Source organism: Trichoplax adhaerens, genomic scaffold, assembly GCF_000150275.1.
Source record: "Trichoplax adhaerens TRIADscaffold_1 genomic scaffold, whole genome shotgun sequence".
Classification (NCBI taxonomy): domain Eukaryota; kingdom Metazoa; phylum Placozoa; class Uniplacotomia; order Trichoplacea; family Trichoplacidae; genus Trichoplax; species Trichoplax adhaerens.
Window position 1 is genome coordinate 1,369,248 of NW_002060943.1, and position 16,709 is coordinate 1,385,956.

Sequence of the window (16,709 nt, forward strand, 5' to 3'; positions counted from 1 at the left end):
TCACTAGTAATCTCTCAGTCTTCTCTAAAGCCCACTGTCAATAAGTTTCGATATTAAACACATGGCAGAAATTTTAAAATTTCCTGCTTTCTCCTATTTGTCACTGCTGTACAGTAGAGATTGACTACCTAATTCGGTTTAAGTCATGTGCATAGTCATCAAGTCAGAAGTCTTGCTATGCCCGTAGTTAAATATTTATTTACCAAATATTTCAGTAGGATTAAAGATAGGCAAGTTAAGGCAACATATAGCCATTCGAGAAGTTATATAACTACTGGAACGATATTCAAATACCAGGAGTCATCGGTAATGGTACGCTCGTCGATGCACGAGCTTTGCACAAGCCCACTAAGTACACAAATACATAAGTGTTAGTTAGCCCCGAGTAACTTATTTATTTTTCTTTATTATACATTATGCATAATACTGTTACATGTCGAAGATTTAAAAACCAATAGTCAATATTATAGTATACTACAGGATGAACTGTAACCTCTCTATACAGCTGGTGAATAACCATTGACTAATTAGTTGATATACACGAGAATTAGCGACGTTATGACGTTTATTTTTCTGTCGGTGCAATTGTAATGCTAATATTAATTTATGTTAGGTAAATGTTAATACATGGACACCATCGAATAAATTCAGTATTAAGTTCTGGCTGAATATCTAAAAAATGCATCACTTAAGAAAGGAATTTATTTCCGATAAACCGCTCAATTATCAGTATAAAGGCATGAATCGTCAATCAGGAGCTATTAGTTAAACAGAGTTTTCAAATAGTATAAAATCTACTTACTGTAACATTATCTATTATGGCACTATCGATAATCTATTACATTTCTTCTTTGCAAAACACCAATCATAAAGGAAAATGCTAGTAAATACAATTTGATCCAAAAACCATCCCAGATACTCCTATCAATATTTTAAGATGTAAAATGTATTTGATTTATTTGCGAAATACAGCATGAGCAGACAGGAATCAAGGAGGAAATATTTGAAATTAGATCTACAAATGCTTCTTTTTGAGTACCATAACATCGTAATCATTCTCAGTAGCAATGAAAACTACATTATAGATTGCAATTGCTATTGTAACTTAGAGCAACAAATATTTGCTATCATAAGCATATTAAGAAATCAGGTTCTACACTAGTTGATTTTAAACGTATACATGACGTAATCTCCTGCTGTGCAAGGAAAAGCGATTGGTTTTAGGCTTATAGTGTGTGCATCTGACTGTAAAAATATTTGGTTAGGCCACTTTCAACGTGATATAAAATCTATAAGGCTTTCGTTGCTGAATTCCATTCCTGTTATATATACATCAATTATGATTGAATGATACGTATGTACTTTTCATGAATTGCGACTTGTTTGTATGTACACTGTTAGGTCAAGTTGAAGGTACTGAGAGTATTGGCAGCACTTTAAACCATTTTATCACACTCTCTTACGTTTAGGAATGTGTAATGATGCAATCTTACAACAAAAATGTCGACCAGAGTTATAAAAGACAGGTTTTTAATGCTCCAAATTTCTAGAATCTTAACCTGTTCCTTTGCAATTATAAATGTATTTCCATACACTGTAGAGTAACTGATAATATTTGCAAAGATGGCCCTCTAAAATCTTCATCTAAACTCTTAATTGTTTCTATCTATCGTTGGCTATGTCCATTTATATTATTAGCATAGATTTTCATCCATAGCCACTTACTTTGGTAAAATACCTTTCTGGTATCGTATTATTATCTATGCCCATTATTTAATTATAAATATAATAATTTCTTACATAGAATCCAAAATCTGCATCGACATTTTTTCCTGGTTATTAACTTTTTCGGTTTCTTAGAGACAATTTGCATATAAACTGTCTAGAACCTGAAGAAATTTTTAAAGCATATATAGTTCTTTAGCAGTATAGGTGTCACTGTTCTCAAAATTTTTACGATTAATTTATATAAAATCCCCAAAATCCTATTCAACATCTTGCATTTATTGTTAAGAATTAAGCCTTACTGTACTCTTTTTAATTTAAATTAGCTTTACTTGATTCTACCAACAGTTATTACTGGCCTATTTAAATCAATTTTCTTCTTTAAATAAAACTGTCGTTACAATTACCTTAACGGTTTAGCTCGTATATGAAATCAAAAGTAGCATAGAACTGTAAGATATCAGATATAGGATATTGCTTTGCGTGTATTTAAATGAGTCTATCTTGTTTTAAATGATCTAGCTTTATCCAAAACAAATTAATTAATGAAATAAGCACTGACATTACAATATTGGAGCCAAAGTGCCGGTATTTTTTGATTGATGTAATATTTTTAAATGCGAGTAGATATCAATCACAGTTTTGAAATAGCATATAATGATGCTCAACACAATGTAAATATCTGATCAAATATATCATTAGTATGAATAAATTTATTCAGCTAAAATAGACAAACATATCCTACCATTTACGCCAGGCCGTTTTCTTATCGGTTTACACTTTTTAGATGTGCGTCATTTATGGGAGGTAACATCATAAAATATTGAACGTTCGAATGCAAATAAATGATTGAAAGGGTAATAAACATGAGCAATTCGCACATTTGAAATAGAAGAAGACATGATCACATTTGAGTTAGCACTTTATCCTTGTGATACTATACATTTATATTTGCATTGTATCAAAATATCATGGAATAGCAGACGATGTGAATAAATCACTACAGCTTTAGAATGAATAAACTTATTTAGGCGAAATAGACAATAGTATTTATAACACTGAAGCTGAACTTTTGTTTAATGATTCTACTCTTTTAGATATACGCAAATTGGGCTATGGAAATTGCATAAAATATTGAAAGATACGAAGAATTTAATATATTATTAGCGTAAATAAATTTATATAATTGATACATGTAGAGACATCATCAAGTTGAAGATCAAGCTTTCTTTATTAAAGCTACTCTGACAGATGCGTGGATACTTCCGGTATAGAGCGTTGAAATCGCGTGAAGTGATGCGTGACTCACTTAAAATAAATAATTAAATACGCTATCAACGAATATATTTGCTTTACTCTAATACATTCGGACTTTTAAGCTTAGAATTTCATAATGATATTACTCTTATAGAATTGCTGCATGAACGATGTTTAAGTAATATGAACTGCTAGTCGATTTAATGCAAACAAGTAATTACAGAAATTATGAGCATGAATAAATTTATTGAATCAGCTTTGCCCCTTATTGGCTAATGACTTCTTGGACATAATCATTTGATCGATCTCAAATGCCGATATCCAATCCGGTTTGATTACTGCATAAGGCGCAATATTGTTAATGTTGATTTATGAGCAAGTTTACTATGACAGGAAAATTCGCAAATTGATTATCGCCTGATGAATACTTTTATAGTGGTAATAGGCAATATTAAATATTACCTAGTTAGACGTTCTAAGTGGAATAAGATCAAAATGAGCGTTAATTTTTCAGCATTTTTAGAAATAACATATGGAGCGAATGACGTTATTAATCAAAAAATTACCGTAAAAATAATATCAATAAATCAAAAAATTACAGTTAATTGATGTTGTGTCTAAAATATGAACATTAGATAGAAGGCCTACAGAAAATTTTAACTCCATTTAAAGATTGTATCACATGATGGCTAGCTTAAGGAAGGTATAAATTGGTTGTAAAATTATGATTATGATACCATTATTTTGCCATCATGGTAATGAAATATGACAAATATAAAATGATAGTTGAGCAGTGTCAATCGATATTTGCTGTTGTATTTTGTATCTTATCTTCATGATAGCAATATTGAAGTTTTTCTTTCAATTTATGTAGTTGATGAAGCCGAAAAGAATTGATATTATTCGAGCTTCAGAAAAAGCAGATAAAAGAATTTTACAAGTCATAAAAAAGTTGAATATCGATATAGATGTTTATGGTAGAGAAGTAAGTTCAGATGTTGCAGGACAATTAGATTGAAGTAGTTTGGTCTTGAAATTAAATTATTTTTTAAATTGATTGAATTAGAGCTGGCCTTTTGGTTCCGCTTTACAATATCAGATTTTTTTTAATAATATTGAAGCCATACGCTTTCTTCTCGAAAATGGAGCAGATCCAAATCATTTAGACGTAAGCTAAGTGAGATATAAATCAGATTTGAGCTAATTCCTTCATGCTTATTTGATCAATTTTAACAAATTTACCTTATCATTATCCACACTTGGTACATTTGGATAGTAGTACTAGTGATAAAAACCTTAATCTTATACCGAATAGATTAAAAATTCCGCTAATTTTTTTGCAAATGATTAGAAAGTTGCGTAGAATTTCATTTTTACTGCCTTTAAGATAGGACTGATTCCATTTTTTTTAATCTATTTTGGACGTAAATAGTTTAGTTTAACAACTCCAATACATTGGGCAGCCGTCTTTGGCCATTTAGATGCCTTAAAATTAATGTACGAACATCATGGCGACATTAACATTATGTCTGGAGTAAGCATATTGATATTATTTTAATTATATTAATTTTAGCCTGTAATTTTCATAGCAATCATAGATAATCTGCATATTATCAACTTAGCAACACAAAGTTAGAGTAATTTATTCCCTGTGTTATTTATTTGAAGGTTATAATTATATTTTGTCCCTATAAAGTTTTCAGTATCTAAAGATAGTTGATCGCCGTGATTAAGTTAAAATGGGCGAGCTAAATTCCAGGTTCTTAATAGTTATACAAATTAATGCTAAATATTATGAGATAGCCAAGTAATGGGATGAATAATTATAATTATAATTAATCATTCAGTAAAAGAACTAAAATATATTAAAGCAGAATAGATGATTGCATTGCTCAGTTTATAAATTATTAATTGGTCAATTGTAATTATTTATGTATTACTCAAAGGAAGCATTAAATTGAGTAGAAATTTTGTAAGAGAGTTTGCAATTAGTTCATTCACTTATATCATTAGCTACGTTATCGACTATCTATCTTGGTTGGGTAATCTTAATCCAAATAAAGCATAAATCAAATTTCTTTATTGACAAACTGTTTTTTATATTGCAGAATAACCAGACGCCGCTTCTTTTTGCAGCTACAAATGGCGAGGAAGAAGTTATATCTTGGTTGATTGCACAAGGAGCGGATATCCATTGCCATGATACGGTAAGTGAGCTACAAGCAGTTAAATTAGACAAGGAATATATACACAAATTCTAACCCTATGCGATTATCGATTCTTATGTACAATCCATGTAAAAATAGCCAAATGCATAAATAAAGCAAAAAGTCTAATATATCAACTTACATGAATATTAAAGCAATCTACACTTATAGAATAGAATTATACATATAAGTAAAATATTTCAGTCATTTAATGGAATAAGTATATGCAAATATCTAGCCTATCTAGTCTATTGAATACGAAAACATGTGTAAAACAATAAATTCAAAGTAATTTAATGATAAATGGCCATCTTGACTATTTAATCTATGTAAAATACATGAACATGAGCAAAATGATGAAATTTAATCGTAATCATGTGGAATTCATTTACATGCACAATTAATGATGGTGTTAATCGATGTCTCAAATTTTATTATTGATCTGTTTAGTTTAGCAATTCCCCTTTACGAATAGCAATCGTTAATGGATTTGTTGGCTCGATGAAGTTGCTTATAAAATTGGGATTGGATATTGAAGATACCAATTATGTAAGTAGAATCATAGCACCTCTTACATAATATGATACAATTTGGTTATTTACTGCGTAGTTAAAGATCAATTTTATAATTGATCTAGTGATTGTGTACGTTAATTGATTTTACTTCTCCAATTTTTATGAGTAATCATTTTCAATCTTAATCTAAAACATAGAGGTTAGAAACGCCGATCTACGGTGCAATTCGTTATTACGATCCTGATATCAGTCTTGAAATGGTTAAGATTTTATTGGATAACAATGCTAATGTTGATCATCAGAATAAGGTAATTATTGTATTTAGATCTCGCTACTAGAATTTCTTTCTTAGAATTCTTGTAAGGAGTAACTGCTAGTACTGCATATAATCAGATTTTATTGTGCTTTTAAAATAATCCCAACAAAGGAGCATTACAAAATATGTAAAACTTTCTTATACCTGTATATCAATAATTAATACTTTATGGTATAATATCTTCACTGAGGTATCTAATTATCTATTTAATGTTCGTTCCTTTTTAAAATTTTAGTTTGGACAAACACCTTTAGATATCGCTCATGATGTCGGAAATCAGCAAGTTGTGAAGGAAATTCTTAATAGTTTAGGCATAGAATTGGATGATTAAATCATGTAATAGTATTTGCTAATATCTTTAAAGTATTAGATTGGTCATGATGTTGACGATACGTGAAAAACACAAACTCAGCATACGAATTAATCCTTATTGATATATTTGATTTTGTATAGTTAAAAACAGTGAGATTATGTGATTACCGACTGCTTAAAGCAGCCTGCGTTTTTTTAAACTAATAAAAAAAGATGCAATTACGCAAATTTCATATTGCATTAGTAATGTCGTAAAGGTTGTTTTCATATTTTATTGAAGATGTGCTCAAAGAAGTTATTAATTGCTTACGTTTCAATAAATTTCAATCAATTGATTTGATCGTACCAATTAAAACGCAAAAATTTATCCCTTCATAAGATAGATTGTAGTAATTTTAATTAAATTAGATATCAAAACTCCATATGCATAATTAATCATCTGCTTTGGACAAACGTTAAAGTTAATTTACATACATTTTAAAAAATAACTTTACAACACTCTATCATCATATTAACCCACGAAAAGTACAAAAGGAATGTATCCTTTAGAAATTAGTCTAATGAACAACTATTATATTGCTACTAACGGAGTTCTGATTTATTATATATAAATATATATTTATTGATTGTATAACGTTGAACTTCTTCGTTGTTTCATAAAATTAAACTACAGCAATTTAACGCAGTACAATTGAAATGAACATCAATAGCGAAGATATGATCATTACAACGATTTAAGTTATCAACTATGATAATAACTAAAGACAGTAGATCTTTGATAAAATATCAAAAACAGAAATGATATTTGACTATATACAAAAACAAGATCATGAAATGCTTAAATCTATTTTCGCTTATTCTTTCCCTGCCGTGATGACGACATGTCCTGCAATTTTGAATTCAATTTCTTTTGTAACAGTTCTTGTTTCAACGCATTCTTAGAGCTACTACTACTTTTTGACGTAGACTTAAAATCTTTACGAGCTGCAAGGCGAGCTTCTTGGCCGCATCCATGCAACTCCGGCAATTGATGAGAGAAACAAAATCGACGACGACAATGTTGACAAAATAAACCAAGAGTAGCTACAGGCTTTTTACACCCGATCATAGCACAGTGGTTATCTGCAGCAACAGCAGCTTCGATTAAGGCATCAAAATCATCACCACTATTCATATTTTTAATCACTGGCTTTAACTTTACTTTTTTACCACCCTTCTTTTTATCAATTGTCTGCTTATCATTACTGTTAGCCTTTTTACTATTTACATGGCAGCGCAATAAATGAAGGTCTTTATTAGCCAAAGGAATAATTTTAGAGCAGGAATTGCATTTAAAGGAATTAACATCTTCCGAATAACCTACTAATAATACGTAAAGATAAGGGTTATCGAACATTAATTTGGATATAAAAACGATGAGTAAAAACGATCATATTCATAGTTACAAAAATGTTCCAGGGTACCTTCTGTTTTAGTTATTTCTAAATCCTTTGACTGGATTGATTTGCCGGCAATATCCACGTGTTCTTGAATACGCTGTAGTAATTCCTTTTCAACATCAGATTGATCATCTTTGATAGGTTTCTTTATTATGATTCTTCTTTCCTTCCCTTCCCCAATACTACGATGTTCAAGATGCAACGCTTCTGCAAATTCATGTACTTTACGACGTTCATACGATGATAAAGTATATGGAAAACTAAGTTCTTGATCCGCTCCTTCTTCCATAAATAAATCTATTCGCTTCTTTATTTTATCTACAGAGGAGCTTTTTACTGTTGGTGGAGATGAAGCCGTATCCGATGAACTGTCATGTGGTGTTGCTTTAGTAATAGCTTCCTTACTTGTCTTGGGCGTCGATTTATTTTCTTCTATGATCAAGTTCTAAACACAAACAAGGTAAAGGTATAAGAGGTTTCACTGCAAAAGCGAAGTTACTTATTAATAATTAAGACGGATTCCGGCGTTTAATACCGAATTAAATAAATTTGAGCTCCTATCTTTTAAACCGGATAATTTGGCATCTTGGCAGATATCACCTTCAATATATTGCAATGCTGATCGAACTTCACCAAAGTCATTAAAATATTGTATCAATGTTTCCATATGCTTATCTTTGCTAACTGTTTCAGAATCTCCAATGACAGCTAAGTGACATCTAGCACGAGTAACTGCAACATTAATTCTTCGATATTCCGATAGGAAACCAACATCGCCTAAGAATTACGATCAGTTTACATACAGACTTTACATATGATAGCTTAAGAAAGTATTCACCATAGTATAACATTGTATAAATATCTGAATAAATAAATAAATACCTTTCTCGTTTGATCTAACAAGCGAGATAATAATCGCTTCCTTTTCACGACCTTGAAAACCATCCACTGATTTTATTTCAATATTTAATGATACCTTTGCTAGTTTTAGACGTAGTAATTCTACTTGCATATTATACGGTGTAATTATTCCGATGTCGGATGATTTTACTCCGGCGTTGATTAATTTTTCGACATGGATAACTACTAGGTTGACTTCATATTCATTACCACGAGACGGTTGATCAGGCTCAGTATTTTCCATTTCGTGATAATCACAGCCAGCAGTATCAATCAATACGATTGGAATGCGGGTATTTTCATCGTCGCTAACATTAGGTAAGTCTCTATAGTTTTTAAAAATACAACATGAACACAATTATAGGTATATAAAAGTTATCAGACAGATAGTCTATAAGTAAAGAATTTACAAACCTCAACAACTGATTAGCAACATTGGAAGCAGCAACTAATTTGTTCTGGTAGAATTCATTGGACGACCACTGCATTATCTTAGAGTTCATACGATACTGCGTTTTCAACATTTTGACACACTTTTCATCAAATCTGTTGACAAGTCTTTCCATTAATGTAACAGCTAAGCCTTTATCGGCAGCTTTATCAGATAATATGGTTGGTGGCAATTGCAAATGATCACCAGCTAAAATACATTTAGAAGAGCGTAGAAGAGCAATCCAACAGCTTGCTTCAATTGCTTGAGCAGCTTCATCAATAATAACAACATCAACGTGATTATCGCTCAAGTACTGTAATGGCCCCTCATCCGATGCTCCAGTTAAGGTTGCTAGTATAACGTCAGAATTTGTAAGAGTCTCGGTCGTTGCTTTCTGTTCACGCTTTTTGAGTTCTTTCCTAAGTAATTTAATTTCATGGCGTATTTGCCTTCTGTCACTCTTAGCTTTATGAAATGATGATATCGCTTTGTCTATGTCATTTCGAACATCTTTGATAATATCAGCACTATCCGCTGACGAAAGAACAGCATCTAGAGAGTGAGACTAAAAATGTATAGTAATATGATTATTATTAGAATTGGTGTTATACGTACCGGATATTTGCTTATTACAATATCAATTAGCAATACAGTGGAATTAAACATAAGCAAGCAATTGCCAGCAATTTAGTTCAAAACATCTGTCGATGATCAATGATACCTGTAGATGGTTTAACAATCTTGCAGGATGACCAAGGCGTATAAATTTGACTTTATTATCTTTGCGTAGACCTTTGTTCAATATCGATAATTTCTCAACCATGTTATCAACGGCAATATTAGAAGGGGCACATGCTAAAACTTTGAGTTTCCACTTGAGAACCAACTGCAAGATAACCTCCAAGACCACTGTTGTTTTGCCAGTACCAGGTGGGCCGTGGATGATTGCAAGATGAGATTGAGATACAGCAAATTGAACAGCCTGTTTTTGATTTTCATTGAGTGATTTGTTAAACCAATAACTACTATCATCATCGCAAATCCTAGCTTCACTATTATCATTGTTATTGAGGGATTTGTCAATGGATGTGTTATCAGAATAATGTTGTGGCTGAGATAATTTTTTCGTCCTGCCATCTACAGGGGCGTTTCCATAAATAATATCAATTAAAGGAGATGCGATGCCATCACGATAATTGTCCAATTCTTTGATAGCTCTAATATATTAAAAAGACAAATAAAGTCTACTCAATGCTCATCGTAATGATTTCCGCTCATTACAGTACAGCAGATTCATGCATGAAAATATGATAATAGGATACAGTAAACAATTGTGTAGCATCGAAGAGTCGGCTTTACCCATTAGAGTATATGTAGATTGTGATTTACACTATAAAACAACACACTTGTCCTTTTTGTACTGTGAGTTAGATTGAGAATTTTATGGAGCTAATTATGCCCATTCATTACACTCGTATTAAATGTACTTATTGGAGGAATAACATAGACATGAAAATATTATATTAAGCAATTTACCTTTACAAGAAACAATTTAGATATAAAATCTATCAAGAGTAAAATGATGATTTTAGCGATATTTTTATTACCTCTTTTGCCTGTTGTAGGTGACATCATTGCATAGTTTTATGATATCGTAGGTAGTTTGATAATCCACCTCTAATTGTTCTGCACTCTCATCCAATGCGATGCCAACTTGGGTATCGCTCACTTGATTAATAACACCTTGTCCTATATGCTGATTTCGATCGTTTGATAAGTTGATTCTGACAATGTCCCCTAAATTAAAAGATTTATTATTTTTCAGTATTTTTAGGACATGACTATCATGTAGAGTCCAACTAGAATCATGTTTGTCGAGTTAGATTGTATGTTTGTACAATTGTCTATTCATTGCTGTTGAGATAAATGTAGATAGTTGTCGGCTTCAGAATTAATTCATGTAATAACATGACATCAACTAGACAAGAAAGTTCTCATCATTTCATTTTTGAGACACTTGAGTCACAACTACGCGAAATAAGCTTTACCCTATCAAAAATCTTCCATTTCGATACAACAGATCCATCTACTGTATACGTATTCAAATTGCCTTTACAATTTTAATCACAGAATTGAGTTGATCAATCCACTTTACCTGCAGTGAATTCATGAGCTGGCAATAACTGCCGATTGTACTTATTAAACGTCAATAGTGTCCGTCCATATAATCCTGATCGACAATTGGTCAAATATAATTTGGATAAACATAGACCTAATTTTTCTAATGTTTTGCAATTTTTCAGCTCTCTTAATGCACGAGACTGGTGGAGTTCTTCTTGCCTCTCTAAAGCTAATAAGTCTAGCGTTTTACTAGTGAATGAATGAATATCTTCAACAGCCTGACTACATGCCATATTAACTCTGCAAGAACTACTTCCAACACGATAGAAATGGCAGATTTATATTCTCTACATCCTCCAACCACAACAGAATGTCTAAGGGTCTCTAATCCAGCTGATTCGATGATCTTCAATGAATGATTGCCTAGCAATGTAGTGCCTGGTTTCTATTTCCCAGGTCGGAACGTACTGTACAGGAATTACTATGCTCTACTGAGTACTGTTCAGCATAGTATAGTAGCATACTGAGCGGACAACTTGAAGAAGACCTGGACGGATCATTCTTGGACGGACGGACCATTTGGCCTTGCAAATCTTGCGCCAAACACTGCGTTGTGACAATGCTTTAGTATGAAGATGGTCGATGTTAAATGGACTGCTTTTTTTCTAAATGAAGTAATATTACGTTGAATCTTATTATCTGTCAGTAAGTTCTACTTGGAAATAGCTATATAAGATCGTCAATGTTATTAAAATTAGTACTAGGGATTTAGAAAACAGACACGGATGATCCGTACTAGGTAGCCATTTTTCAATCTTGACAACCTCATCGATTTAGGAAAGTCTGTCTGTCCGAGTGATCACTTCACGTCTGAGGGTAGTGTTGCGTACAGCAAGAAAATATAGAGGATTTCTATTGCTTTCGCGTTCGATTTTAATAACTGTATTGATTTCCAGTTGAATCCAAGCAATGGCGTCATCGCCTTGTAATGCCAATGGAAGCACTTAAGTAGAAAGCAGGTAGAAAGTAAGGGTGATCGTATGGCAATCAAGGTCTATTTAAGCACCTTAGCTATCCTACAATATTGTAAATTGATCGTCATCGATCATGGACTACCTATGTCTAGTATCCAGTCTAGGCAAAGTTGGCCATAATTGCATTGCCAGTCCGCATCAGAATTAAAGTGTAAAAAGTGCAAGGGTGATAGTATGGCAATCGAGTTCTATTTGAGCACCTTGGGTATCATACAGTATTTATCGATTCATTGCCATCGATCATGGACTACCATGCAGTATCCCAGTCGAAGTTGGCAATAGTTGCACCGCAAGTCCATATCAGAATTAAAGTGTCATTGCATGGCAGAGATTAAGGGTATTGTAGAGCTAACATGAAACTATCGCGCCTTCTTTCCCTCTCTTTCTGTTCATGAACAGCAAGCAGACAGGAAAATACTGACGCATAGCAAATGCAATAGATGACAGAAGATTTTGCACATTGGATACTACTCTGTATAGGTAGAGGGAAAAAAGAATGTCACCCATTAGGATGATTGCGCACTAAGAGATACCATACCTTCATATCGAGGATTTGTGGATGCTAAAATAAGTCAATAACGTATTTATTCTATCGATTTTCTCCAGCATTGCGCGGTTTATACCTATCTAGGAAGCATACAGTATATATATACATACAGTAGTAAGAAATAATCTAGCTGGGAAATTCTTTTTAATGTATTGCTTTATGTAGAATACATATATACAGTATATACCTATCGATTTGAACGGGAATTTACCTACAGTAGTTAGTAATCATAATTTTCTATGCTAATTTACAGTAAAGACTTTCTCGAGTGTCTCTAATTTGCAGTATAGTAGCTGGTTTGGCCACAAGAGTACATGATTTATTCATTTTTATTTTGTAGGCTACGACTATTCAATGACGAGCAAAACTTATGTCATGTAAAGAGTAGTGTTTACACTAGGCGAAGGATCAATTTACCTGACATGACTTTTTGTCGAGCCTGGCATACAGCAAGACGGACGGAATATACGATACAGCGAGAGTGTACTGTATCATGCATTCAATACTGTCACTAACATTGTATGAAAGGAACAACCAGTCCGGTCGAGTTAATTTGCAACTGCTTTTACTACAGCATAACAGCCCCCTCCGAAAATCCTCGCTCCTAATTGCTATGGTCACCATCAAGGCAAATTCATAAAATGAATGAGCTACCCGCTACCGCTGATTACTGCGAAATATGTAGAATTAATCATTGCTGTGGTAAGAAACATAAATACTCCAATAAGCATAAGAAAAAACTAGACATCCTATTGGAGAAATTTCAGCAACATGTAAGTTACAAATTGTAGCCTTCATTTATATGCGTATTGAAGCACCAGCTACTGCAGTATCCATTATAATGTATATATACATGCTTGCAATTTGCATTAGAAAATGGCAACTTGATAAAAGTTTATAGGTGTGATGATTGATTCCTTCGTTCCTGTCCATGACCTGATCTGTATAACAGTGGACATATAGATTTCTAGGACTGTCTACTGTTAAATGAAATAGCATGACAAGTTGGAAAGATTGGACAGTTATTAATATTTCATGACAGCTCTGGCTTTCACTATATCAATCTAGATTACTAATCTTCAATGATTGTATGACTTGTAGATTGCAAGCATTCGAGAATTTCTGGTAAAGCCGGTAGTAGAAGATGGCGATTACCAGACCAATTTAACCTTTTGGTGCCATATTTGTAGATCGAGTGTAACTAAAAATATCACCAATGATCAAGTAACTGTTATAAATGGTGGTAGTTTGGAACATTTGGCAAGGTTAGTAATCATGAAAGCATTCAGTCTTGTACTATAGAAATTGAACGTTGCTAACAGTATTTATCTTACCTGAAATGATACGTTATCTTACAGTTCAGAACATTACAAGAATATGCATAAGTTTTGGATTCGGCATGGCATCGACAATAATAAGAAAAAGGAGTTTTACATCTTAAAAGATGATTTCTCCAAGTAAGAACAAAGTAGCTGAGATGTTATATCAATACGAGATATCCTACTCAAATTCCGTTATCACTTGATTTAATAGTATTCAAATACTATCGTAAATGAATAACCCAAGTTTACAGTAGAATTAAAAAATAGCCATCATGTTCGTTATCTTATTAGCGGTCCAGCCTGTGTCATAACCTGTAATATTGCTATAGTCTAATACAGTGTAAATTCATAATAGCAGTATAAAATAATATCAGATTATACGTAGAAATCCAACTAGTCTTATCTCGATCCTCTGTAATTGTAGTACTAATTTTTAATAATGAAAACTGTAACAGATTTTAATTCGTACAGTGTGTATGCAAGAAAGATTTTAAAAATATCAAGATCTCGTAGATGTCTTTGATATCTTAAATGAATCATGAGTAGCTCATCGTCAGGCATTGTTACTATAGCTTTAATCGTCTGACCTTAATTTCATTAGTGGACTGTTTATGTCATTAATCAACTTATTAAATTTAAGGTATAAAGTCACACTAGATCAGGTATTGGGGCAAATGTTCGATAAACGAGAAGAAGATACCCTCAAGGTAGACCATATGATTAATGCATAAGAAGAACGAATGCCTGTACCATTAGTAGATAGTTTACTAGAATAGAGTAATAGGACGTTTCTTTATTTTGCAATTGTAGCTGGCTCAGGAAATCAAGCAACAGGAGCAAAACAGGACTAGTATAAGCAAGGTGCGATATGAAATCAAAAAGACGAAATCCTAAAGTCGCTTATACTGCTAGTATCCTAAAATCAAACCGCCTTACATTACAGACGGTCACTATTATTAGCCCCTTAATGATGTACTTTATCAATTTATCTTCAAAAACTATTCCTGAATTTGATTTAGCTTCATCAAGATGTACAACATCACGCTGTTACGTATACTACGGTCACTAGCTCTCTTGGTATTTTACAAAATCCGACCGGATGGTTAGACTGCTATTATTGAGATAATAGCACCTGTATTCTATTATTCGTATTATAGCAACAATTCTGTGTTAAACACACCTTATTAATTAACTGAATAATATTTTATGTAGGCATGATGGCACTCGAGTTTGGGGTGGTGGCATTGTAAAATACAGGTTATTTAAGCGTATTCTACTTACCAATAATCCATAATACGTATTCAATGAAAGCCTTCAGTGCATGAGCCTCAGTGGTAAAGGAATGATTTTTAAATTATTACATTATATCTTTCAGCCGGCAATCTGATCAGTGGTTTCCTTGGCCAATTGATCTTGACGAAGAATCATGTTAGTTAAATGTTGTAATTTTCTTTATGTTAATTCTAACCATAATTCTGCTAACATTTCTTACATTGAACAAACTATACTGTACAATGGTCTTGCAAAGCAACAATAAAGTTAAATATATCTTGTAAATTTTAAATAGGTAAAGTTCCCGTTCCGATTGTAAGTGCCAGAAAGTATATACTTTGCTGCTATTGAGCTTCCGTCTTCATATCATTTTGTAAGCTTTTAATTCTGTAAATTTTTACAAAATTCAAACTTGGCCATACAAATAGGACGATGAAAATGAAGGCAATATTCTATCTGGTAAGCAATGGTAAAGTTTACAATTAAATGCGATATTAGAATCATTGTGAGCTTCTAAATGTCTTCGTTGATCTGTATGGTTGTATTTTATAGGAGCTACACCCCCTTGGTTGCTACCGGATGAGGTGTGACAAGACAAAAATTTATTTAATCATGTCAATAACTTAAGATTTCAAAACAGAGCGATCTTAAGTGATCTTAATGTCAATTTTCTTTTGTGAGAAGGATCAAAAACAAGAAATTGGCCCTTCTCAAGAAGCCTTCCAACAGCAAGGTATGGTGTGTTTCTTGCCGAAGTACCTTACCTAGACTATGATTGCAACAGTAACTGAAAGCAATTTCTGCTATATATCATTGTAACAGTAGCAAACGAGGAGGCTAAAAGAAAAAACCCTAAAAGAATAGGAGCTAACTATGATAGAACAACGACCATTAATGAAAACTGGTAAGTTTTATTTTGTTGCTGTGAGAAACTTGCATAGAAATAAGACTAGATTTTCACTTTGTAATTATTCGGTGTATAGGCTTCCACTGTTTGGACAGGTATGGAATTCTGGCCCTCGTTCTCATTCGCGACATGACTTTAAGCATCGCAGAAGGTGAAACTCGTTAAGTTTTATTAATCAAACTTTACAGCACGATTAAAATGTTTGCTGAAGCAACTTGCTGTGGTTTAATTGTTCAATTCTATTGGTGTCTTGGGATTAGAAACTAATAATTCCATAATTTATTTATATTAATAACTTAATTAAATATTTGTACATAATGTGATATATTGTTTTATTTGTCGTAATAAAAAGGTTGTAGGTATTTATTACCGTATTGTTACAAAAGTAGACTAATTAGATCA

The 16,709-nt window shown here is 32.6% G+C and overlaps 1 protein-coding gene across 1 annotated transcript; it reads left to right on the forward strand.

Annotated features, from left to right (window-relative positions):
* Window positions 1-13,447: 13,447 nt before the first annotated feature.
* TRIADDRAFT_51376 (uncharacterized protein) lies at window positions 13,448-16,574 on the forward strand (the record flags this gene model as incomplete). The annotated part of the gene is made up of 15 exons (XM_002107616.1): window positions 13,448-13,579; window positions 13,908-14,071; window positions 14,165-14,263; window positions 14,769-14,835; window positions 14,939-14,989; window positions 15,148-15,230; window positions 15,341-15,385; window positions 15,504-15,556; window positions 15,696-15,715; window positions 15,829-15,859; window positions 15,953-15,984; window positions 16,085-16,133; window positions 16,223-16,304; window positions 16,384-16,458; window positions 16,496-16,574. The coding sequence occupies 15 exons, from the start codon at window positions 13,448-13,450 to the stop codon at window positions 16,572-16,574; spliced, it is 1,062 nt and encodes a 353-aa protein (XP_002107652.1).
* Window positions 16,575-16,709: the final 135 nt, after the last annotated feature.